We start from the raw sequence: 23,166 nt of genomic DNA on the forward strand, positions 1-23,166 counted from the left end.
CATGCATCGGGCTGTACCTCAAATTTAAACTTTTACAGCTTACAGCCTACACGTGCGTTTGTGCGAAAAATGTTTAAAAATCTCCGACAGTCCTTGAAAGTTGCAAAACTTTCTCATGCGCCACTATCCCCTCTCTAGCTCCTCTACCCCCGCCCCTGAACACGCCCCCACACACGCGCATGCACAAACACATACACACACATGCACACGCACACACAGACGCACATTCCAGTAGGCGGAGTCCGTGACGTCCTCCTGGTTTGTGAATGAGCTGCACAGAGTAGCGTTCATCTCTCAGAGTCCCAGCCAAGCCTAGGAGCGGAGCGAAAGGAGAGAGGAAGGAAAAAGTTTGCTAAATGGATTTCTTCACTGGAGTCGCACCTTTATTATTTTCATATGTACTCATTAACGGCATACTAATAACTCTACAGACTAAAGAAGGTAAGTGTAGAAAAAAAATAATGTCCCAAAAATTGATAAGGCTAAATCTTTCGAACGTTTATTGAAGCGCGTGCTTCAATGCGTGCTCCATGCGGGGAACCTCCTTTTAATTAAGAAACTTTAAAACCAGGAAACGCACTCTCTTAATCATGTGACAGTCTTGTAGTCTCTCAAAGTCGTATTCAAAGAAAAATCTTTAAGTTCATAAAAATGTATTTCTTTGAAGTTTCATATTTAATCACTCAGCTGAAAGTGTATACCTGCATGAGCGCTGCTCTAAACTCTGTCAGCAGGTGAATTCTGGTCATTTTTCTCTGAAAATATTTATTTCCTTTTGCATCAGCCTTTTAGGTAGTGTGTGTCTAATGTTTATTTTACACCCATTAGTTTGACTTTCAGAAACTCTCAAAGTATATGACAATTTATTTCTAGTTACTGCCTAGTAAAAAAAATAGAATTTTGAACACAACCTTTATTTAGAAATAGTTTTTTTTTGTGAAATTACATTTTTAATTACATCTGGTCAGCTTTTGGGTTATTATGCAGGTCATTTAAAATCACTTTCATTTGTAAATGTTCCAACTTCTGTGTAAGAAATAAAGTAGGATTGATTACCATTAATTCTAAGTCAAAATGTGTCTTTGCGATGAGCTCAAAGGTTTATTTCCATGTATTGACGGTGTTCTTATGTCTCCACAGAGGTGCTTTTGGATATGAAGGCAACGGGAGGTGAACTGGGCTGGTTGACATGGCCCTTAGATCAGGGAGACAAGCCTGGGGTGAGTGTTGCTTCGACTTCTCCTGCAGCTCCCACGTTTCCACTTGGAATTTGCCTTAGGACAAAAAACTGCATGGAGAAAATGCACAGGAAAAGTGTGTGTGTGTGTGTGTGTGTGTGTGTGTGTGTGTGTGTGTGTGTGCGTGTGTGTGTGCGCGCGCGCATATGTGTACATGTGTACATGTGTACATGTCAGGTAGCTATACAATCTGGGAGTTAGAGCCCAATGGTTGCTTGAGTATGGATATTGGAGTTGTAGGATCCTATCAGGAGCTGCCTGCAGAGCATGTCTGGGCTACACCAAAGCTGAGGCAGACAGAATAGCTGCTAGCTCTGAACTGGGAATACTTGTGGCTTCTTGTGGTTTCAAGGCTTCAGCTCCAGAATTGTATGGTAGAGAGCAATTTACTTTAAAAGTTTGCAGCATGTGGTACCTCTTCTTAGGGGGGAGGGGTTTTAGTTGGGGCCAATCAGTGAGAGCTACCTTTTCCTCAAACCAGGGTAAAATGTCTACGTTTTGGAGATGTGTCTAGATAATCGCTACATTATTGCACCCAAATGCTGCGGTTATCTCTTTGCCAGAACACAGGAGGAATGTGTGCCTTCTTCCATATTGTGGTTTCAAAGTAATTGGCCAGTCAAGCTCATGCAAATTCATTGTAAATAGCCTCATTTCATGTGCTGATGACTCAAAGGCATGTGCAGGCGTGCTGTTCACAGTGGCTCAACCAACTGGAGGTTTGACTGCTTAAATAATCCCTTTGACATTTAAGTTTCACTTTTTGCACTAATGTGCATCAAGCGCTGTACTTTCTTGAGGTTGGTTGGAAACATTTTGTATTGTGCACAGTTTTCTCATGTAACTACATTCACTTATGACAATTATTATTTCAAGTTTTAAAGGCCCCTATTAAAATAATGTTCACCAGCTGTTTAATATAGGTGTTGGTGTAAACGCAGAACCACACACTCCGCTAACAAAGCACATTCCTTTAATTAATAGCACGGTGGCTACATGCAGAGAGCAAACCACAGGCTCTGCCCCTGTGAGGGCCAGTTGTTCCTCTAGAGCCAAAGTTACGTTAAAACATGTTGTCACTTTTTTTCCAAAAATATTTGTGGCAGCATTTGGTATTAGAGCTTCGACGCTGTTTGGGGAAGATGCCAACAGTAGCGACAGAATGTGAAAGACTGAATTGGAAATAATTTGGTATCTTTGCAATGCCAGATGTGCTTTCTCACACACAGTCCTTGAGGTTTTTCTGCATTGTTATGCTGTAAAGGCCCATAAAGTGGAGTGTTGCAGGAATATATTTTGGCTGTGAAGGATAGTTAAAATATTCAGGGGGAGTAATTAGCAACATGTAGAGCCGTGGGTTCCCAGGTTACTGTGGTTTAATGTGAAATGGTATGGTTCCCCATACCTTTGGGGCTCCCAGGGGTTGGTGTTCGTACCTCTAACCTTGTTGGTTTGTGTGGTTTTGTTTCAGTGGGAGCTCACTCAGAGGACCCTGAACGGCTCTCAGCTCTATACCTACTCGGTCTGCAATGTTGGGGAACGTGAGCAGGACAACTGGCTGCGCACCACCTTCATCCAGCGGCATCTGTTGGCTTCACGGGTTTTTGTTGAACTCAAGTTCATTGTACGTGATTGCAACTCCTTTGATGGCGCTTCGCTGACCTGCAAGGAAACCTTCAACCTCTTCACGTCTGAGTCTGATGCAGACGTGGGCACCACCTTCCGCAAGGGCCAGTTTAAGAAAGTGGCCACCATAGCGCCCGACGAGATCACTGGCAAAAACGCAATGCACATCAACACTGAAACGCGAGTGGTGGAGAACCTGTCTCGGAAAGGCTTCTACTTGGCTTTTCAAGACATCGGAGCCTGCGTCGCTCTTGTCTCCACCAAGGTCTACTACAAAACTTGCCCAGACACAGTGAAGAGCCTGGCATCATTCCCGGAGACCGTGGCCGGAGGTGAAAACCAGGCACTGAGGGAAGTGAGCGGGGTGTGCGTGGACAACGCCATCAGCGAGAAGATTCCTCGCATCTACTGCACCGTGGATGGGGAGTGGGTGGTGCCAGTTGGACAGTGCCAGTGCAAAACGGGCTATGAAGAAGTCAAAGATGCGTGTCAAGGTAAGGGCGTGTGGTTGAATCTTTGGTATTTGTAAAGGTCTTTCTGCCCCCAGGCACCCACGACGCAGTTCCCATGAGAGTTTTAAAACAACCATTTGGCATTAGTCATTTATCTTCACTTTAATTGCTGTATGTTGTAAAACGAGCCCGTGTGGTATGCTGCGGATATTTATCATACGTGTTATTATCATTGTTCAGTGGAATTCTCCCCATGGCTAACAAGGCTACTCTGCAATGGAAAGAATGCTTTGAGCTACTTGTGCATGTCCCAGCATCGTCCCTGACCTTGAGTCGATACCTATGAAATTAGTGAATGTGTGCTTTTGAGTTTCAGCTATGAGTTTAAGATCCTAAGGAAGTGTTTGTACAAGCCTCGATCATTTGTTTGTGCTATAAAGTGATACACCCTTTGTGTCATCAAGGCTCACATTGGGCAATGAGAAAAGCTTTCAGTTCTGAGGGAGCTCACATTCAGGTTACACCGACAGGTATTCAAACCTCAATTTAACTCTTTACCATTTAGTTCTCATAAACTTGCAAGACATTGTGTAAAAATCTTCTCTGAACTGTTTTGTTGCGGTCTTTAAAACCACACATTTTAAAAGAGTTGTTGAAATTGTGCTCAAGCACTTCACCTTTCACAATACTTCACATAGGTCATAATAACTTACAGCCTGTTGCATCAGGTGAATTCCTGCTCCCTCTTTATCGTTTGTTCTCTTATCTCGACATGGGTGTGCTACGTAGTCCAACCATGACATTGTCCCTTGACTTTGTTGCCATGGCGTCGCTGTGTTTCAAGTCCTGCAAATTGTTGTGGGAAGGGCCGTCAGAGTGACAGAAAGTGATCAAAGAAGCCGGAAGGCTACCTGTACTGTGATGGATTAGTATCTTCAAGGCTGGGGGGGGGGCGGGCAGGCGGAGGCAGGAGGAAGCCTCTGAGCCTCACTGACTGTTCATCTCAAGCATCACAGAAAACAGGGGCCCTCCTCGCCACATCCGTCTCCCCCTTGTGAATCTACTGAGCCCCTGCTTTGGGGTGTATTGTGTGACTCCAGCAGTGTATGTCAACATACAACACAGGCCGGCATGCAAGGGCATGTTGGAATTTGTTCCATGTCAGAACACCTAAAGACTCCCATCAGCCCCAAGTACTCCTCCCCCTCCCTTTTTTTCTGGAAATTTCTTTTACACACACACACACACACACACACACACACACACACACACACACACACACACACACACACACACAGACAGGTATTATGCTTAATCACACTTTGGACTGCAGTTGTAAATCCACATGCAGCCTGTTTATAATAGATTCCCTCCCATTGGCTACAGAGCGATAAAAGTGATGAAGTTTTTTGTCAGTACATCATTTTCAGCTGCAGGAAAGTGCCAGGTAAGATGATTTGGGAGGAGGAGAGGCAGGAAGGAGTGAAAGAAAAGTCATAGAAAAGTGACAGAGGATTTGCTTAGCGGAGGGGTGTGATTTTAAAACAGAGAGAGGTGAGGAATGGAATGCAAAGATAGCAGAACAATGAAGCGCTGTGTTTTCCCCATGATGCCAGAGGAGCCCACCTCCACCGCCGCCTTCTCTCCCCCTTGGTTGGTACATTCCTGATCAGTTTGCTGAGAAGGAGTCTCCCAACATTATTCCAGACCTGTGGAATTCCCAGGGGGGGAAGAGCAGCGCCGGGTCAAGCCCTCACATAAAAATGACTAAACAAAGAAAAAACCCCAAAACTACCGAGATGAAGTCAAATGAGAAGCCGGAGACGCACAAGGGCAGTTGTAGATGAGGGTGGAAATGAATCACAGGGTTGCAGAGCTAGGGCCAAGATGAATGGTTCGTAGGGCTTTAAGTGGAATCTCATACAGACACACAGTTAATCATTCTCCCAACTTCTTTCCTGTGCTGCGTGCTGTTCGGGGGGAAAACCGCAAAACTTCAATTGTGGTGGGTTTTTTTCTTACTTGGGTTGAAAGTTTCCATGTTCAGTGATGTGTTCACTCAGTTTTATGACTCCTCGGCCTCGTGGGATCTGTTAAAGTAGCAATCTGTGACTTGATCTGTTTTTTGTCCGCGTCTCCTCATCAGCGCTTACCGCAATGGTGTTTTTGGCTTAGAGATCCCTGGTTCGTCAAACTGTGTTTGGACCCCCCCCCCCCCCCGAAGTGAAAAAAACGCATCACTTCCTGTGCTGCAGAAACCTACCACAATGTTTAGAGCAACAAATATAAGGGCTTTTATGAACTGGTTGTAGATCATATCAGTCAACAGGAGAGAGGCATTTGTTTTTTATGGAAGCATTAGAGACTTCTATAAAAAAATATTTATTTTGGCTCTCAAAATACATGAATGTCAATTATGAAATTAATCAGAAATAGAGTAAGCCCAGTGAAAGCTGCTCTCAAGATGTGTTTATTGCCAAAATCCACACAAGACTGATGAAGACGGTCTTTGTGTTTTCTCTAAAATTTGTTATTCTTTTTCCCTGCCCTTTTTATTCTAATAAAATCCAACAATAATACAAATATTTCTCTGGTGAAACAAGTACTTAAATCTTTAACAAGTAATGAGTGTACATGTTATTTAAGGAAAAGTCCTGCATTAAAATTTACAAAGTGAAAAGCTTAGTTAGTTATTCAAGTTTTATATGACTGAAACTTGTTTGCATAAATAAATAAATTAAATAAATAACAATACAACATAACATGGTGAAAATGGCTTTTCAAGTGGTGTAATCTATTTAATTTGGCATCTGTTTAACACCACAATGTCGTGCATTCAAAATAAACATTCTTTTTTTAATTCTGGAAAACAATTGTAACACTTAATGCAACTAAGCGGTTGGCTTTTAAATCGACAGCGGCGCTGTGACTCACTGTTGACACTGACACAGTTTTCCTCCGTTGCCTATCACCCCCTTCCTTACCCATAATCCTCCCTGACACAATAGAGCTGCATACCGTGTGTCACCCCACAAAGGAGCATGGGCTGCCTTGGCTGGTCCTCAAGAGTGTGTTGAACCGCCCAGGTCCACACCTCATCAGCTGCTCTAAAGCCTCAACAAATAGGACTTAATCCCACGTCATGGTTATAAGGCCGGAAAACACAATGTGATATATTTGGACTGCTGAGGGCAGTTTTGGTGAAAAATGGCGTCTCGGTGGAACCCTGAGTTCCAGTAAAGTTATTATTCCTCTCGCCAGAGAGGTTCCAGTAAGCCTTTCCTCTCGGTCCGTGTCTCCAAACTCATCCCCAGCTGATGTAACAAACAGTTGGTGACTAAGTTGTAGTTGTGTGACTGTGCGCTGTGGTGAGTGATTTGTATGGGTAGTAATTGACTTGGGTGTGTTTGTGCTTTTTAAGTGAAGTAACTACAGGTTCTGCATGCTTTTTTGCCTTTGTGCAATCCCTTTTTGCCGTCCTCTATACCTCTCTCCCCACTTCCTGGCGGTCCCCGGAGAGCCTTTCTATTTTTGCATCAATTTTCCGCCTCTCGTCTTCTATTTATTTGATAGATTCTTATCTCAACACTCGATTCCCGTCACAATTTTACAGTTCTTAATCCACGTTTCTCAGACGTACACTGCTGCACAAACTGTCCCAAGTATAACAAACTGACAAAAACGTTTTTCCTTTTGTGTGTTATGTTCTTGTTGTCCGTGAAAGCACAGAGCCACTGTTGTTTTTGGCTGGCATGCAGGTCATGAACATGACACCAATAGAGTTTAAACATCCCGTTTCACACAGCCCTGATGGGACTATTTAGACTGTGTACGGTTCTCGTCTTTCTCACTGGTAAATACATTTCTCCGAGACTGACTTGTAAAGATAAATGGAGGCTAAGTTTGAACAATGCTGCCAATCGGAGCGTTTTTTGTGGAAACGAAGAGAAAACAACAACTGGCCCTGTTCTCATTGTGGTTGGGGAATAAACATTTAGTGGAGGTGAAATGTAAACTTTAGCTGTCAGCTTCTGTTTTTGTTGGTGAACTTTATGACGGAGTTTGAGATTTGGAACGCAGATTGTTCCCTTGGAAATACATGCTGGAGATCAAGTCTTTCAATGCCAATAGCCTTTAAATCTGCTCGTACCTGGAACCAACCGGTTCATCATAATCACCCCCAAACCTTTTAAGACCAAAAAGTCTTGTGCAATTTCAATTTATCTGATGGACGGGAACATAGCACCACATCTCAGGGATTTGATTTAGCTGGCTTACGATGGATTTCACATCAATCATCTCCTGCTGCAGAATAAAGTCTACATTGAAATGTTCTGCTCTACTGAATTCCCTCGTCTTTTATCCCTGTAGCCAGACTCTGAAATAAAAAAGTAAAAAGTCGTAAGTCGACTTATCGTACACCGCTGCTCCTTTAGATGCACAGGCTGGATATAACCTCTCTTTTTCTTCCCCTGCTCTCGAAAGCAGCCGTGATTACTTTGAATTAGCGGATTCCTCAGATCTTGTGCCAAGGTAACGTCTGCCTAGCGGGCTGAACTTGAGGGAGTTGGTTGGATAATGGGGGGGACTCTGAAGGCACTTTCAAGTGGTGTCATGCACCGTCTTGTTGGGCCGCGTTTGGAGTGAACAGAATACTGGCAATTACTGTGGACGAGTTGACAGGAAATCTGGTGGCCCCTATGATTCTTTAATGTGGATTAGCGCTAATAGCACTGTTGTGGTGTAAGTGGGATCAGTCTGTTGGATGAGCCTTTGAGGTGTCTATGTAAAACACACTCAATATCAACTATACGATGAGATATGTTACTTCTGCACTACTAGCCTGAACACTTACTGAATCGTTTAGCGTGAAAAACACATAGTATATGAGCCATTTTTGGTCTCAGGACGAAAGTAGTTTAAAGCTGCAGTACTTGACTTATTTAATTTTTTAACTTTGACTACACAACATCTCAGATATTACCACCTTGAAAAGTTCACATGGCAAACTCGTTATCAAACGGTAATGTTAGCTCATTTACACATGTAGCAGATGCACGGCATGGAGTTTTGTTTCATCACCAGATGAAACGCAAGTCCAATATTCTCTCTTCTTCCTGGTTTGGCCTCTACCAAAATATCTGTGTCTCCAGCTTACTATATGTTCACATTTGTTCAGCTAGCTGCTAACAGTGTTGATGAGAACAGAGTTTGCACACTGGAATACCAAAACAATGCATGAAAGGAGGCTGAAAATGTTCTGAACTGCAACATTTTTTTGAATTATTCTCTTCAAGTGACACCTTTTACATTTCACATTATCTAAAAAATTAAATTAAAATAAATATTGATTGGTGCAGCTTTAACCTGGGGTTGGTTTCTTCAAAAATCAATAACGCCCAATTAAATCATTAGTGAAGTGTGTGTGTGTGTGTGTGTGTGTGTGTGTGTGTGTGTGTGTGTGTGTGTGTGTGTGTGTGTGTGTGTGTGTGTGTGTGTGTGTGTGTGTGTGTGTGTGTGTGTGTGTGTGTGTGGGGAAGTTGGGACATATTTCCTCTTGGTGACATTCCTGAGCCTGGGGGCTGTTAGTGTGTGTGTGTGTGTGTGTGTGTGTGTATGCGTGTGTGTGTATATATGCGTGTGTTGTGATGGGGTTGTCCAGAGCAATGTGAAGCACATTGTATTGTACTGCTGGTGTGTGAGGTCAGCACTTTCCTTCCCCCATGTCAGTCACTCAGTCATTCCCCCTCAGCGCCACCCACCAGCTACCGCCCCACCCATCACCGCTAACAGGACGAGCCCGCAGCGGAAACCGGAGGTCACCTAATCCTTTGGTGACTCCCCGACCCGTTGGCTCAGGACTTTCCATTGTCGCTCCACTCTGAGCAGCCTCGCTCAGCCACTTTCCATTTTGTTGTACTGCCTGATAAGTCATTTTGTTTACTGGTGCATTTGGTCCCATTTTGGCCTCTATCCCCTAACCAGGAAGCAGACGGTTGTCGGAATCCAGTGCGTGACCTGATGGCTCTGTGTGCTCTAGTAAAATGGTGTTGTTTGCCACCTGGCTGTCTGGATTTCACCAGCAACATGGAGAAACGTGGCCAAATGACCATGACTGCGGTGCAACTGAGGCGTCTGGACGCTGTATGTGACTCATGTCAGCCAGGATTGGTGTTTTTAAAGTGTCTACTCTATTTCAAACCATGTTTAGTATGTTTTGTGTCTTCTTGACTCCACTTTTCACTCCCTGTATCTCCACCTCCTGTTGCCGAGCCGGGCTGGACAGAGGTAGTGAGAGGAGAAAGGGGATCAGGGAATTTATTGTGTTTAACAACCCCAGATGAAAGCCTGAGTGCAATTGTAAAACAGATGTAATGCCCTTACAGCTGCTCCATTGGTCAGCTAATCCTTTTGACTAATGTCCCCCCACCCCCTTCCCACACGCACACACTTCCATCAGCTCCTACACCTTTACTGCCCCCTGCTCCCTCCCTTCCTCTACCTCAGTGACCCCTGGCTCATGTTACCCGCTCACCTCCCCCATCAGAGACCCCCATTGTTCCACCAGAACCCGACTCACCCAAAAGGCTAATGACATGTTGTCATCCTGCATACAAACAAAATTACATGACATATTGCAAATTACGGGTCCGACCAACTCAGGAACTAAAATGGGGGGGATGGGGAGGAGAAGTTTAGTAGATGAGGGCACAGATAAAGTGAGGACTCCCTTGCCTCAGATGCCCTGATAAAGATCTAGATATTGTATTTGTTTCTTATGGATTCATTTTTCCATGATGTTTTTTTGTTCACTGGCTGTACTTTAACTTCCCTCCTCATGAGGCAAGCCTCCGGCTGCTGCTGCTGCAACTCTTTCTCTCTCCCTCCTCCACCTTACGGCGAACATGTGTTTGTTTTACTTGGCCACTGACTCCCTGTAAGCCATGCGCAGTTTAACTCACAACTACCCTGAGGCAGACATGACCTTTCAGCCTTTTTAAAAAGCCCAGCGTCGGACTCGATTGTGGCCCCCCCCCCCCCCCCACCCTACCACTTACTCCTCCAGTCCTGAGGGCCATTTCTGTTGTCAAGCCCCCATGTTACCCATTCATCCATCTATCCGACCATGCATTCATCACTGTCGCCAATCTCATCCATCTTAACTTCTGTCGACAAACTGGGAGGGGGGCCCTTAGGGGGCTCCCACTCCAGAGCCACTCGGGCTCCCAGAATGTAACAGGCCCCTGCACTCACTCCCAATAAACAAACACAGAGCCACTCAAGGCGCATGGGGGGCCTCTCAAATGACAAACAGTTCCTTGCTCTTTAGCAACCTCTTTGAGGTTGTCAGATGTTTCAAGTCAGAAGAGGCTGAGAGACTTTTATGATAGAGAAAGCCCCCCCCCCCCTTAGTTTAATGCCCACGTTCATGTCGGGTCAACACATTTTAGCTTCCTTTTCGGTTATTATTCTGTCTCAGGACTCCGGTAGTCTCCGCTCTGGGTCTTCATTTGGTCACGCTTCCCTGTGTTTCCATGCTTTGATTGGCTGCTTTAGGAAGGAAGGTTGCATCAGCCTCACACTTCCTGCTTCCTGTTGTGTACAGCAACAATTCAAAGCCCTTCCTCCTCCACTGTGGAACCGAGAAGTTTCCTCTCGCCGGACTCTTGCTCTTTTGTTGAGGAATCCTCTCATTAGATACCTCCAGCAGTGTCATGTAGTTGCTGTCTTTGTGACTCATTATATCGAAGGAACACAAACTCATTCACCTTCATAACGGAGAACTGGGCGGAAACTGAAGCTGCTCTGCTACAGGCCTCCTGTTGGGTGGTGTGCACTGGAATGCATCTTGATTATAGAGGCGGCTCACAGTGTAAGGCCATCATCTCCGCAGACCTTACCACGATGCCTTGCAGCCTGCACTGTAGCGCCAAAAAGAGGCTAGTCCTCCTCTATTCAGTTGCCATGTGGCATTTCGGCTATTCTCGTGTGTGCGTGCGTGCGTGTGTGTGTGTGTGTGTGTGTGTGTATGTGGCACTTGAATGGCATGGCATTCTCCTTGCCTGCTGGTCAGTGGTGAATAGCAATGTTAATGGGTTAGCTGGGAGCCTTGTTAGTGAAGACTGGGAGGGGAGGAAGGAATTTGGGGATTACGAGGAGGAGAGGTAGGGCTATGAATTGGGGTTTGAGGCAGCAGCTGTTCCCCCTTCTCAATGGAAGAGTTCGCCCTGGCCTGTCTCTTTTCTTTCTTCCCTCTTTTCTTCAGTCCTCGGCAGGATACAGTGTTCCTCTCTGTCTTTCTCGAACCTTCTGTTCCTTCCTAGCACCTCACTCTGGCCTCGCCCAACCTCCACCTCGTTCGCGTTAATGAGTAGCAGTGGCTGTTTAGTGAAACAGCTGGCCAAGACGGAGAGGAGATGCAGTTTTGAAGGGGGAAGATTGAGTCACATGCGAGCCTACTATACAAACTTACAAATTCTTCTTATGGCGAGTATGGATCCTGACACCATTGTTGTCATGTGCCTAAGCTAATGCAGACCTCTTCACAGCAGCTCCTGCCGCAACTTGGTGATAGAATAAGCTGAAAGAGAAGAGAAACACATGGTCAATCGAGTAAATCCCCTTGATATCATTTAAATGGAGCCCGTGTGCTTTCCGTTTTGCGTGTGGTCACTTGCGGCTTCCAAATGAACTTCATTCAAGTGAACCGCAGTGAAAGGTGGCCATAGACCGAGACAGTATCTCCGAGAGAATCTGATATTGTCTTTGTCCTTGGTTCTGCTTTCAATTCAATTCTGCTGGAGTCTGACATCGAAACTGTGTTTTTGCCTCGGGCTCTGGCATGAACGTCAATCTCCCACACACGTTTAATTTCATGTCCTCTTTCTAACTTGTCTGATCTCCAGCTTGCCATACTCTTCCTCATTCCCAACCCTTTGTGTCTTTTCTCTCTTGCATCTTTCGCCTTCTGTTCCATCTTGGCTCTCATTTGCATTGTCAACATCTCATCTGTCATGGGCTATTTAAACACTGCAGGCAAAAGAGTTAGGTGTGTGTGTGTGTGTGTGTGTGTGTGTGTGTGTGAGTGTGGCTTAATTGCCGGTGCAGAGGGACATGAACAGGTGACAGGCGGTGGACATAATCCCTCTTCTGATGTCAGATTTAGCCATGTGTCCACGGGTGTGCTTTGCATACATGTATGTGTTTTGTGCATACATATGGGTGTGGGTGGATGTGTGCAGTGCATACATGAATGTGTGTGTGTGTCGATGAATGTGTGATGGTGCGAGGACATGAGCAGCAGCCGATGGAATGCTCTTGCAGAGTTAAAGAGGGGGCCGTCTCATTTTCACTCTCCTTTATGGCTCGCTCTCTCTAAAATTTCACACCGTATTAAGTTCGTATTTCACCACCGCTATGCACAGCTGGATCCTCTACCTGGATTTCTTTATTCCGAGTTGGACGTGTGAAATTTGGTGTCATCCTATCTAGGCAATACCGTTTCAAATGTGGGTCTCTGAAAGAAAAAAAACAAACGTTATAAATTACCATTGAGTGCAAACGGATGTTCTGCTTTTGCTGCTTCATTTCCATTTCTTACTTTCCTGATTTCTCTTGTCTTTATTTCACAACACTGAAGACTGACTTACTGCTGTGGAATGTGGGATGACTGGTTGTCTTTGTTGTGTGAGAGAGACGGTAAGAAAGCGGTAACAGAGGGGGGTTGGTGGTTAAAAAAGTAAAGAGTAGGAGAGGAGTGCCGACTAGGCAAGGAGTCTGCGTTTTTTTGTTTTCAGGGTTGGGTTCATGTGAGCAGCGACTTCGCTGGAATAGACAGTGTTTTAATGAGTAGAGTGCAGAGCGTTCCCTCCCATATATCTGTGACTTGTCCAAATCTCACCTTTTAGCCTCAACGACATAACGTGTCCACTCAACCTTGTCGTGTTGCTTGTGAGGTGAAGAGTTCACACAGCGTTGCTGATCTTTCAAAGGGGCTTGAATGATCTGGACCAACTGGTTCTGCGCTGTGTGGTATGAGACATTGCCTGAAGTCAACATTGTCCTCGTTCACCTGCTCATGCAAATGTGTTTTTTGTTTGCAGAATGTCAGCCTGGCTTCTTCAAAGCCGCAGCATCCGGTGACGAGTGTGAGCTCTGTCCTGCCAACACCCAGCGGCTGGATTCTGGGGCTTTGTTTTGCCCCTGCATGGATGGCTTTTACAGGGCCCCAACTGACCCACCTAGTGGACCCTGCTCAGGTAACGAGTCCCCTTGATCCCTAATGAGAACCATGCAATGAGAGCATTTGGAAATATTAGAGCTTCCAAGTGATATAATTTGCACTTGTGACTTTAGTTTTAACCCATCAGAATGTGCAGGGATTAAACATTATGAGGTTTGAAAAAAGAATTGGAACCCTGAATTTTAGGACATCCTATAACATTAAAAACAGAAGTTGTTTTTTTTTTTAGACTTGATTTTACTGTCATGTCAGAGAGGAATCCCCACATTTTTGCTTCCTGTTTTTCCTCTTGCCTGCTTCTATTAAATATCCCCTATCCTTTCCAAATCCATGTTCATCAGGCCTCCCCTCTGCCCCACGAGACCTGGCGGCCACCACCACCCAGCTCTCCACGGGAAAACTCCTCCTCTCCTGGAGCCCGCCTGAGTACACCGGGGGTCGAACTGACATCACCTACAACGTCGAATGCCAGTGTTGCGAGGGCAGTGTCTGCCAGCTCTGCGGAGAGAAAATCCGCTACGAGCCGGCCAGCACAGGCCTGACCCAACCCAAGGTTTCAGTGAGCGAATTGGACGCACACCTCAACTACACCTTCACCGTGGAGGCACATAGCGGAGTGTCGCCGTTCGCCAGTCAGGCGACGCCACGATCTAATAGACCACCGTCCACCAGCGCTCTGACTACATCGCTGCATTACACAGGTGAGTGCTGCTGATAAAGAGGGGGTGGTGTGATGATATCGGTGCCACAATAATGACAGATGCTATCGCTGAGGCAGTGACAGCTCTACAAGTCGAATCACGCTGCCGGAGTGAGAGGAAATTAAGTAAACTAGTTAATCTAGGTTTGACATTCCAACTGCCGAACTGCAGATCAATCAGTCTTTAACGGACAAGTCCCCCCCCCACGTTAATTTATTTCCTCGCATCTATTCATCAACATCCTTTACCTTTTAAAAAAATCACACTGTTGTGGCATGGTCCTTGCTTGTGAGCTCTCTTATCAGGAGGGAGCTCAGCCATATTTTTGGTACTTTGGGAGGTTTCTGAAGTATCTCTCTACCCTCTGTTCTCAGAACCCCCCAGGATTACCATGATGCGACTGGTTGAGAGGACCTCCGCCAGCTTGTCCCTTTCCTGGGATGTATCCCCCCGAACACGGGTCCAACCACGGCCCATCCGCTATGAACTTACCTACCGCAAGAAGGTGCTTCAGTCTTGTTTATTCTCCTGAAATTTGTTTAAATTAATAGTATTATTCTACATTCACCACTGTACAAGTTTAAAGATAAATGAAATGACGTTCATCATTTTAAGACCGGAGCTCCTGATCTTATTATAAGCATGAATCCACTGTAAATTCTATGTTACAGGATAGAGGACTTGCCATCATGTCAGAATTCATCCCTCTAACATGAATGCTAAAATTGAATCTGTTCTCCATTTTCAACATTAGCTGAATTTCTCCCTCATCTCCCCATGGACAGGATGATAACCTGGATGTGACTACCTACATCGTGCTCATACTGGAGAAGAATTTTGTGCAGATCAGCGATCTGGCCCCTGGCACGGCCTACCTGTTCAGGGTGCAGGCCCTCAGCAGCGACAGCAGCCCTGGAGGCTCCAGCATTGAGGAACAATTTGAGACCTCGCACGAAGGTACAGAGGGGAACAATCAAGAAGAAAAGTTTCACAGGTTTCATTCAAGAATGGGATGTCTCTAATGTCTATTTTTCTTTTCTTTTTTTGCCTATTCCAGGACGCCTCACTCAAAACAACACGGCAGTCATCTTCGGCGCAGCAGTCGTGGGAGCAGCCATGTTGTTCATAGTGATCCTGTTCCTGTTCCTACGCAGACGGTCAGCAACCGCCCCTCTGCTGCTCTCCTCGTCTTTCTGTCCTGTTAATCAGTCCTCCTTCACTGGCTTCCTCTCTCATTATTCTGCCTTTCCTTTGTGGGGCCTCCATGTGGCCTTTGCATTCACTCTCTCCTCACCTCTCTCTTTCTTTCCTCCTTTAGCCAACTTTCTCTTGCTCTTTATCTGGATCTGTGTCCCAGCACTCACTGGGGAAGAATTTGTGTTGAATGTGCCTTGTCATTGCTCAATGGTTATACTCTAGTGAGTGTTGGGGGGCCTTTGAAAGGGAATTGGTCCAGGGTGGTACATTGTTTGTGATAAGAGGCGCTTGGTTCCTTCCTTACCGGACCGCAGGCACTTTGTAAAGGTGACCTGAGCCTGTACTGTAGCAGACTGTAGCCCGTCTGTCCACCTCCCTCCCGCCTGCTTGTCTGTCTTTCAGTCTTGAAATCAGCTTGGCAAACACAGTCTGCCGTCAGCCTTTTTCAAAGGGCCTCTTCTGTGTGAATGGATGCATTGCGCCAGTGTCTGGATCCTTTTGAAAGCCTTAGAACTTCTTGAAAAATGGTTACAAAGGTTGCTATGTGCTATTGATATTAAATCAGGCAGATGATGTATAGACAAATGTCCATTTGTTCTTTGAAAGTGGGATATTAATTTGCAGAGGTTTTTTTTATATTTTTATTCAGGAAAAGAAACTCTCACTCCAGACAAGGACCAGAGGACACCTATTTCTCCAGTTCAGGTAGAAATAAAATCTCTCTCATCTCTTTATGTCACCCTATTCAATGGGTTTAATGAATTCGTTAACATACAACAATGTTTTGTTTTCTTCTCACAGAGCAATTGAAGCCTCTGAAGACCTACGTGGATCCACACACATACGAGGACCCTAACATAGCCGTCCTAAAGTTTGCCACTGAAATCCACCCCAGCCACATAACCAAACAGAAAGTCATTGGAGCTGGTGAGTGACAACCCTGTTGAGACAATCTGCTGGGGCTTAACTCCGAGATGTTGAAAGATTTTTCCAATCCCCAAATTCGCTGTTTATATTGTGCATTTTCCGCAGCTCAGCAGGCTGACTGACAGAGGTTACTTTAGTGAGATTATCAGCTATCCGGCTGAGCTCTCGTATAACAAGTTGAGACATTTTGTTGTGAGGCAACTCTTGGCTGTGAGATCTATGTGTTTTGGCCCCAGTTGACATGTACAATTATACAAAGAAAGTGTTGCAGGAGCAGTATTTTGGAATCAGAGCACCTTCCCGGGACCTGGAATCTTAAATTCGTAAATCGTAAAACATGTATTCAAGTGTGACCAACTTTACCCTTTGAACCGACAGTCTTTTTTTCCACATGCCCCCCCTTCCCAAGTTCCCACGACCGTGACCCCCCCCCTTATTCTCCTCATGTGACAGCTGATTCCCATGCTTCCACACCACAGGCCATCCACCAATTATACAACATAGGCTCTCTCTCAACACCCAGCCAACAACACACCTCTGTGAGAGAGCCTCAGGCAAAACAGCCGCAGAGACTTCCTTATTATCACTCTGTTGCACAGCGAACCCCTGCAGCTAGAAACCTGAGGAGACTTATCAAACGCCCCTCCACCTGATATCCCTTTCCTAAATCAATCGTCCCATTGATGTTGATTTCCTGCAGGGGAGTTCGGTGAGGTATACCGTGGCAATCTGAAGATGCCGGGGAGGAAAGAGGTGGCGGTGGCTATCAAGACGCTGAAGCCGGGTTACACGGAGAAGCAGAGGCAGGACTTTTTGAGCGAGGCCTCCATCATGGGCCAGTTCTCCCACCAGAACATCATTCGCTTGGAGGGGGTGGTTACCAAATGTAAGGATTTCTGTGAGTTTTGTTGCTTTTTTTCTTAAAACCTTTCTCACATTTTTTTTCCACCTGTTTTTGGCCCAGTTATTTTACTTATTGGTTTATTTGGTTAAGGATAGTGTACATTAATAGAACATTCCTGTAAATGCGCCAGAATTAGTTCAAGGACATAATTTGTTCTCTCTCTCTCGCTGTCTCTCTGTCTCTGTGTGTGTGTGTGTGTGTGTGTGTGTGTGTGTGTGTGTGTGTGTGTGTGTGTGTGTGTGTGTGTGTGTGTGTGCAGTGAAACATCCCATGATCGTGACTGAATACATGGAGAACGGAGCACTGGACAGGTACCTTAAAGTAAGTCCATCACTTTACTTTTGTGATGATACACAATATTTGCTGTCTGGAAAAGTGGATCTTGATATATTTCTTGGCTATGATATCTGTTTTGTTATTTCCTGTAGTATCACGATTGTTTCTGGTCACAAAACTAAATTAATCCGTGTTCATTTTCTGCCATCAGGACCATGATGGGGAGTTTCCCTCCTTCCAGCTGGTGGGCATGATGCATGGCATCGCTGCGGGCATGAAGTACCTCTCTGACATGAGCTACGTCCACCGCGACCTAGCCGCCCGCAACATCCTCGTGAACAACAACCTGGAGTGTAAAGTGTCAGACTTCGGCCTATCCAGGGTGCTGGAGGACGATCCTGAGGGGACGTACACCACAAGTGTAAGTAGACATGGAACTTCCTGTTGGCTTCAAGCTAAAAAAGATCCACCTCAGTCATGTCATTACGAGGTACAGCGTCATATCTAAGCGCAGCAACGTTGGTTTTTAGAGGAGTCCTTTTTTTGTGTTCTCCTGTCTCTAACTTGAAGCTTTTTTCTTTCCTAAACAGGGAGGTAAGATCCCAATTCGCTGGACGGCTCCAGAGGCAATTGCTTACAGGAAGTTCACCTCAGCCAGCGATGTGTGGAGTTTTGGCATCGTCATGTGGGAGGTCATGGCGTTCGGCGAGAGGCCCTACTGGGACATGAGTAACCATGAGGTAAGTGTTTACAGCAAGTTTACAGATTGCACTTTTCTCTGAGGTACTGCTGTTACAGCCAACGCTTTATGTTAAAAAAAAAAAAAAGAAAAAAGAAAAGAAGCCTAGCAGTGAGAGGAGATTTAATCACATTTAAAGTCTTCTTGCAGGTGATGAAAGCTATCAACGAGGCATTTAGGCTGCCGGCTCCGATGGACTGTCCCTCAGCTGTTTATCAGCTGATGCTGCAGTGCTGGCTCCAGGATCGCTCCAAGAGGCCGCGCTTTGGAGACATCGTCAACCTGCTGGACAAGCTGCTGCGGAGCCCAGACTCCCTGAAGACCATCGCAGATTTTGACCCACGGTAAGATTTAGTTACATACAAGACCAAGGGCTTAAAACGCACATTTGTCCAGTGCCAACCCTTCAGTACTGCCACTATCAGCAACCGGTTTTTGAAAACCACCTTACAACCAAAGGATTTTCCAATGCTCCTTTTTTTTAAATATAATGTTGAGCTTCTGTTAACTCCTTTTGTACTCTTTCAGTTTCCCTTCTGGTTGGTTCTGGTATCTACTTATGTGGCATAAAACTCTGATAATAAGCACCGAAAGTCATGTGGTTTCCTCCAAGAAGCGGAACCTTTCTCAGCTTTAGAAAGAGCTCTATTGGGGTGACCGTGGCTAAGAGCTCTATTGGGGTGACTGTGGCTAAGTGGAGAGCAGGCCTGCCTTTCAACCAGAGGGTCGTCTGTTCGATCCCCGGCCTGTTCTACTAGTCTCATGTCAATGTGTGACGAATATTAATCGAAAAAGAAACAACAGTATTATTATTTTTTTTTAAACATTACCAGTATTTGATCAATAGGCCTCTGCATAAGAGGGACATGGTCTGAGTTTATGTAAAAAGGCTACTCTGACAGGAAAAATTAAAATAAAGAAAAATATTGTTGTCTTTTTAAGAAAGTTGATAGTAGAGATAAAGGCAGGAAACAGGGGGATAGAGAGGGGAATGACATGCAGGCTGTAACCAAACCAGGGACCTTGTGGTAATCTGGTCTTGTCTCCTTCCTGAATTGAAAATTGACTTGGACTTCTCCCGACTTGACCTGGACCTGCTTAAAAACAGCAGCTCCCCATTTACTTCAAGTTTAAAATGGGCTGAGTATTTAGGATAGTTTGGGGAGAAGAGGCAATAGCGTTAAGATGTTCTACTTAAACCATTAAAAGGACAGACTGACACCGTGCCTGCCAGGCTAATGACAGAAACGTGTGTACACTCCTGCCAGGGAATTACAAAATTGGATGTGATTGTGTGTATGAATGCATATTTTCCCTTTGTGAGGGAGCAGTAAAGCAAGGAAATGGTGAGAAAGGACAAAAGGCTGTCAAGCTCATATTTTAATTATCTCTCGCCCTGACTGCTCCAACTGGTTTTCATCACCAACTGGTTTCCTGCACAGTCATCCACCATTGGCCTTCGTTGTGGGAAAGTTGATCATTATCATTTAGATCTACTTTCCTTTTCTTGCAGTGTATCCATCCGCCTGCCCAGCACCAGCGGCTCGGACGGTTCCCCCTTCAGGTCGGTATCAGAGTGGCTGGAGTCCATCAAGATGAGTCAGTACACTGAAAACTTCACCTGCGCTGGGGTCGTCACCATGGACCAGGTCCTGCAGATGAAGAATGAGTGAGTTGGACATGATTTCAGATTTGGTGACGCCACATAATGTGTTTTGATCCATTTACTTTATTTGGTTCGGTGTGTTTTTGGCAAAGAAGAGGAACATTTTGTTGTGTAGTTATGGCATACATTCTAACCAACAAAGATGTTTTTCCTCCCACGATGAAGTCTGTTATGCCCCTCCCCCCCTTGTAGTTTATGTATTTGTATTTCTAAAAGAAGTTGCTTTTATACTTTTATATAGCCTGCATAATAGTTTGCGCACAATATAATCTCCAACCTCAGTTACAACTTCAGAAATGTTTTAGATGGAAAGAGTAATGGAGAGAAGGAGAAGGAGTGGGCTCATTTGTGGTGGGCTGGTGGCGGTGGCTTGTGGTCTCTGCAGTCCTTATTCTTCTTTCCTCGCTCTCTCTGTGAGCCTGTGGAGCAGGAGCAGCTAGAGGGGATTAAGGAACTGAAATAGATGGATGAGATTTAAAGGCCCTGTAGTCCGGACATTTGTACTTCTAGAAAGATTGAAGAGGTGCACTCGGAATGTACCCCCTGAACTTATCACAGGGTAGTGTAAAGCTATTGGATCTTCTCAGATGTGTAAGAGCACTATGGGGTAATTTAATGAAATGGACTCACCCGTAGTGAAGCACATAATATATGGTTGTTTTGGAGCAATAATGAGGGCCAGAGCTTTTCCTAACTGCATGACCAGCCAATAGGACCCCCCCCCCCCCCCCTCCCTCTGCCATGGTGTAAGTATCTCAGCAGGTCTTGCTCCTGATTTGGGGAGATGGGCATACTGTAAAGCAGACGACAAACCCTTTTGAAGTATTTGTCATACAGAATGGTGTGATTTCATGGCCCCATGTTTCCATCTCGGGGCATCTGGTAGCACTCTTGGAAAATCAGCGGTTATTTATGACCCACCCTCTGCTTGCCAGACGAGTGATTCATGGTCAACAGGGAGAATCCTCGTTAAGTAATTAAGGCTGTAATTAGGGCTTTGACTTTGGGCTGCTGCGTTTCGGAGCTCTTGCAGGTTTGCATCATGTGCTCATGAAGAGCGAAGCCCCCAGTCATTACCCTTTTAATGTTGAAGATAAATTGAAACTTCGGCAGATTGCTAACTTGGAACACACCCCCACCTTTCCGTGCTGGTTCAGAGATCGAGCTATGCCCAGGAGTGGCATGGAGGCTGGCACTCTAGCGCGTTGGATGAGTTACTGATTACTACAAGGCTCGAGAGACAGGAAGGATGTGCGTGAAAAGTGTTGGAACAAGTCCAACGTTTAAATCCATGTGCTGCTCCTCTTATATTCTGTCACGTCTCCTTTCTTTTACAGGGATATTAAAAACATTGGCGTGAGGCTGCCTGGCCATTTGAAAAGAATCGCCTACAGCATCTTGGGTTTAAAGGACCAGACCAGCACCCTGAGCGTCTTCGCAGTGTGATCGTGACAACGAAGGGAATTAAATGCGGGCTCTGAAGCAGGCAGCCCTTTGAACTCTGAGCTGAGCTGGAGCGAAACTGCAGGCACGGTGTTGAATCGGCAGGCCCAAGAGACATGTGCCATCTATTGGGGGCCAACTGAATCAGACTGACTTGCTGTACATTTTTGATTTCTTCATCTTATCCACATGGGGATTGAGCAAATGTACAAAAATAGATGTATCAAGTAGACTCTGTATATTTAGATCTCTATTTTTACTATCTTCATCTTCTGTACAGTTACAATTCATTCCTTCCGTGTTTATTTTTCTCATTTCGCATTCCTGCTTCAAGAAAATCAACAATCAAGTCAGTTCTGGGAATGGCTTCAACTTTACAAAATTGCACCCTCTTGCATCCAGTATCAAACAAACAAACGCAGTAAGTGTGACAGTGTGGGCACAGTGGAGCCCAGCCCTCGCTTATGTGGAGGTTGGCGCTGATGTCGCGGCGTCTCCCTTTTTTAAATGGCACTTTCGTCCATTTCCTGTCAGACCAATGAGGATGGAGGGTCGATAGCTTGAGCTGGCCCAAAGTTAAAAAGATGGTCTATAAACACGGACGGACCTGGTGTTGCTACTGGCCTTCTGCTGGATCTGTGCCGAAATTAAGCTATAATCATGTAAGTGATGTTGTATGAAAAATAAAAGAGAGGATATATATCAGGTACTCTTTGTGTACAGATTACCAAAAACATTGGGGTGACAATTTATAATGTAGCACTTGGATCTAGAATCTCGTTGTCTTGGTTTGTCTCAGAATTGCATGGAAAAGGACGATTACACACAAAGTCCCCAACAAAATGAAATTGTATCGGAGTGGGAAATTGTGTGAATTGAATAAGTTTCAATTAGAAAGCTATCCATCTGTTCATAGCGTGCCGGTAATGAAGACTGAGAGGGTGACATTTGCCAAAAAATGCAAATTCCTCGGTTTAAAAAAGAAAAAAAAGAAAAGAAAAAAAAAAGATTTAATGATGAGTCTTGTTGTGGTTGAGATGATTTCATACTTAATAATAGTTTGGTTTGCAATTTTAATGTCTCATTTAGTTTTTTACAAGCTATATCAATTCATATTTCTGTTTGACATGTTGACAGGACGAAACTATATTCTTTAAAAATGTAGTGCCTGGATCGTTCCACACATTCAAAGACATTTTAAAGTGCCTGTTTGTGGGACATTAGCAAGAGTTTGCTTCTGTCTTCTGCTTTTAATGAAGCAGCTTGCCACTGTAGTGGGACGTGTATAGTTGACAGTTTCCCCAGTGCTCTTAATTGATGACTGCAAATCATTGTTACTGATGTACACCTTCCTTTACTTGAATTTTTACTGTATTTTCAAATGCATCTGTGATTCTCTTGTAGTGGATAGATCCATCTTTGGAAAAGGGATTTTGTTGTTATTACTCTGGTTTACAGGTTGCAATTACCTTTTGTACATTTTGTATGATCTCACTTATTACCAAACTGATTATTTTTCTAAGTTCTCATCACTTTACAAAGTGATGTCTCTTCCCTTTGCTGCCTTTCCAAACTTTTTGAGAGTTCCTTCATCGGAAAGCAAACGCCTTACTTTTTGCCTGTTTTATACTGTATTTAATAGCCTATTTATTTTTTACTTTTATTTATTTATGCTGAAAAACACTGAGCTGGGATTATAATTGAAGGTTGTGCTCTTATTCTCAATAATAAAATAAAATTCACTTTTTTGTGGA

The 23,166-nt window shown here is 44.8% G+C and overlaps 1 protein-coding gene across 2 annotated transcripts; it reads left to right on the top strand.

The window, feature by feature from the left end:
• Positions 1-311: 311 nt before the first annotated feature.
• On the top strand, positions 312-23,166 carry epha2b (eph receptor A2 b). 2 transcript variants are annotated; one of them, XM_068732652.1, is made up of 17 exons: positions 312-441; positions 1,141-1,220; positions 2,710-3,358; positions 13,420-13,575; positions 13,901-14,260; positions 14,635-14,765; positions 15,046-15,217; positions 15,318-15,417; positions 16,107-16,162; positions 16,259-16,384; positions 17,085-17,282; positions 17,548-17,609; positions 17,776-17,985; positions 18,155-18,304; positions 18,454-18,647; positions 19,817-19,972; positions 21,307-23,166. In XM_068732652.1, exons 1-17 carry the CDS (start codon positions 357-359, stop codon positions 21,413-21,415), a joined length of 2,994 nt encoding a protein of 997 aa, XP_068588753.1. In that variant the 5' UTR covers positions 312-356; the 3' UTR covers positions 21,416-23,166. The 2 variants fall into 2 exon arrangements, with proteins under 2 accessions (XP_068588753.1, XP_068588754.1); XM_068732653.1 differs by having other exon boundaries at positions 17,085-17,270.

This window comes from Cebidichthys violaceus, unplaced genomic scaffold (assembly GCF_023349555.1).
Source record: "Cebidichthys violaceus isolate CVI_PGR_0920_01 unplaced genomic scaffold, fCebVio1.0.p SCAF_6, whole genome shotgun sequence".
Lineage (NCBI taxonomy): Eukaryota > Metazoa > Chordata > Actinopteri > Perciformes > Stichaeidae > Cebidichthys > Cebidichthys violaceus.

Excerpts from the sequence above, each read along its gene's own strand:
- epha2b (XM_068732652.1), top strand. The coding sequence starts at position 357 with ATGGATTTCTTCACTGGAGTCGCACCTTTATTATTTTCATATGTACTC. Across the intron at positions 14,766-15,045 it reads AACTTACCTACCGCAAGAAG|GATGATAACCTGGATGTGAC; the intron begins GTGCTTCAGTCT and ends CCCCATGGACAG. Across the intron at positions 18,648-19,816 it reads ATCGCAGATTTTGACCCACG|TGTATCCATCCGCCTGCCCA; the intron begins GTAAGATTTAGT and ends CTTTTCTTGCAG.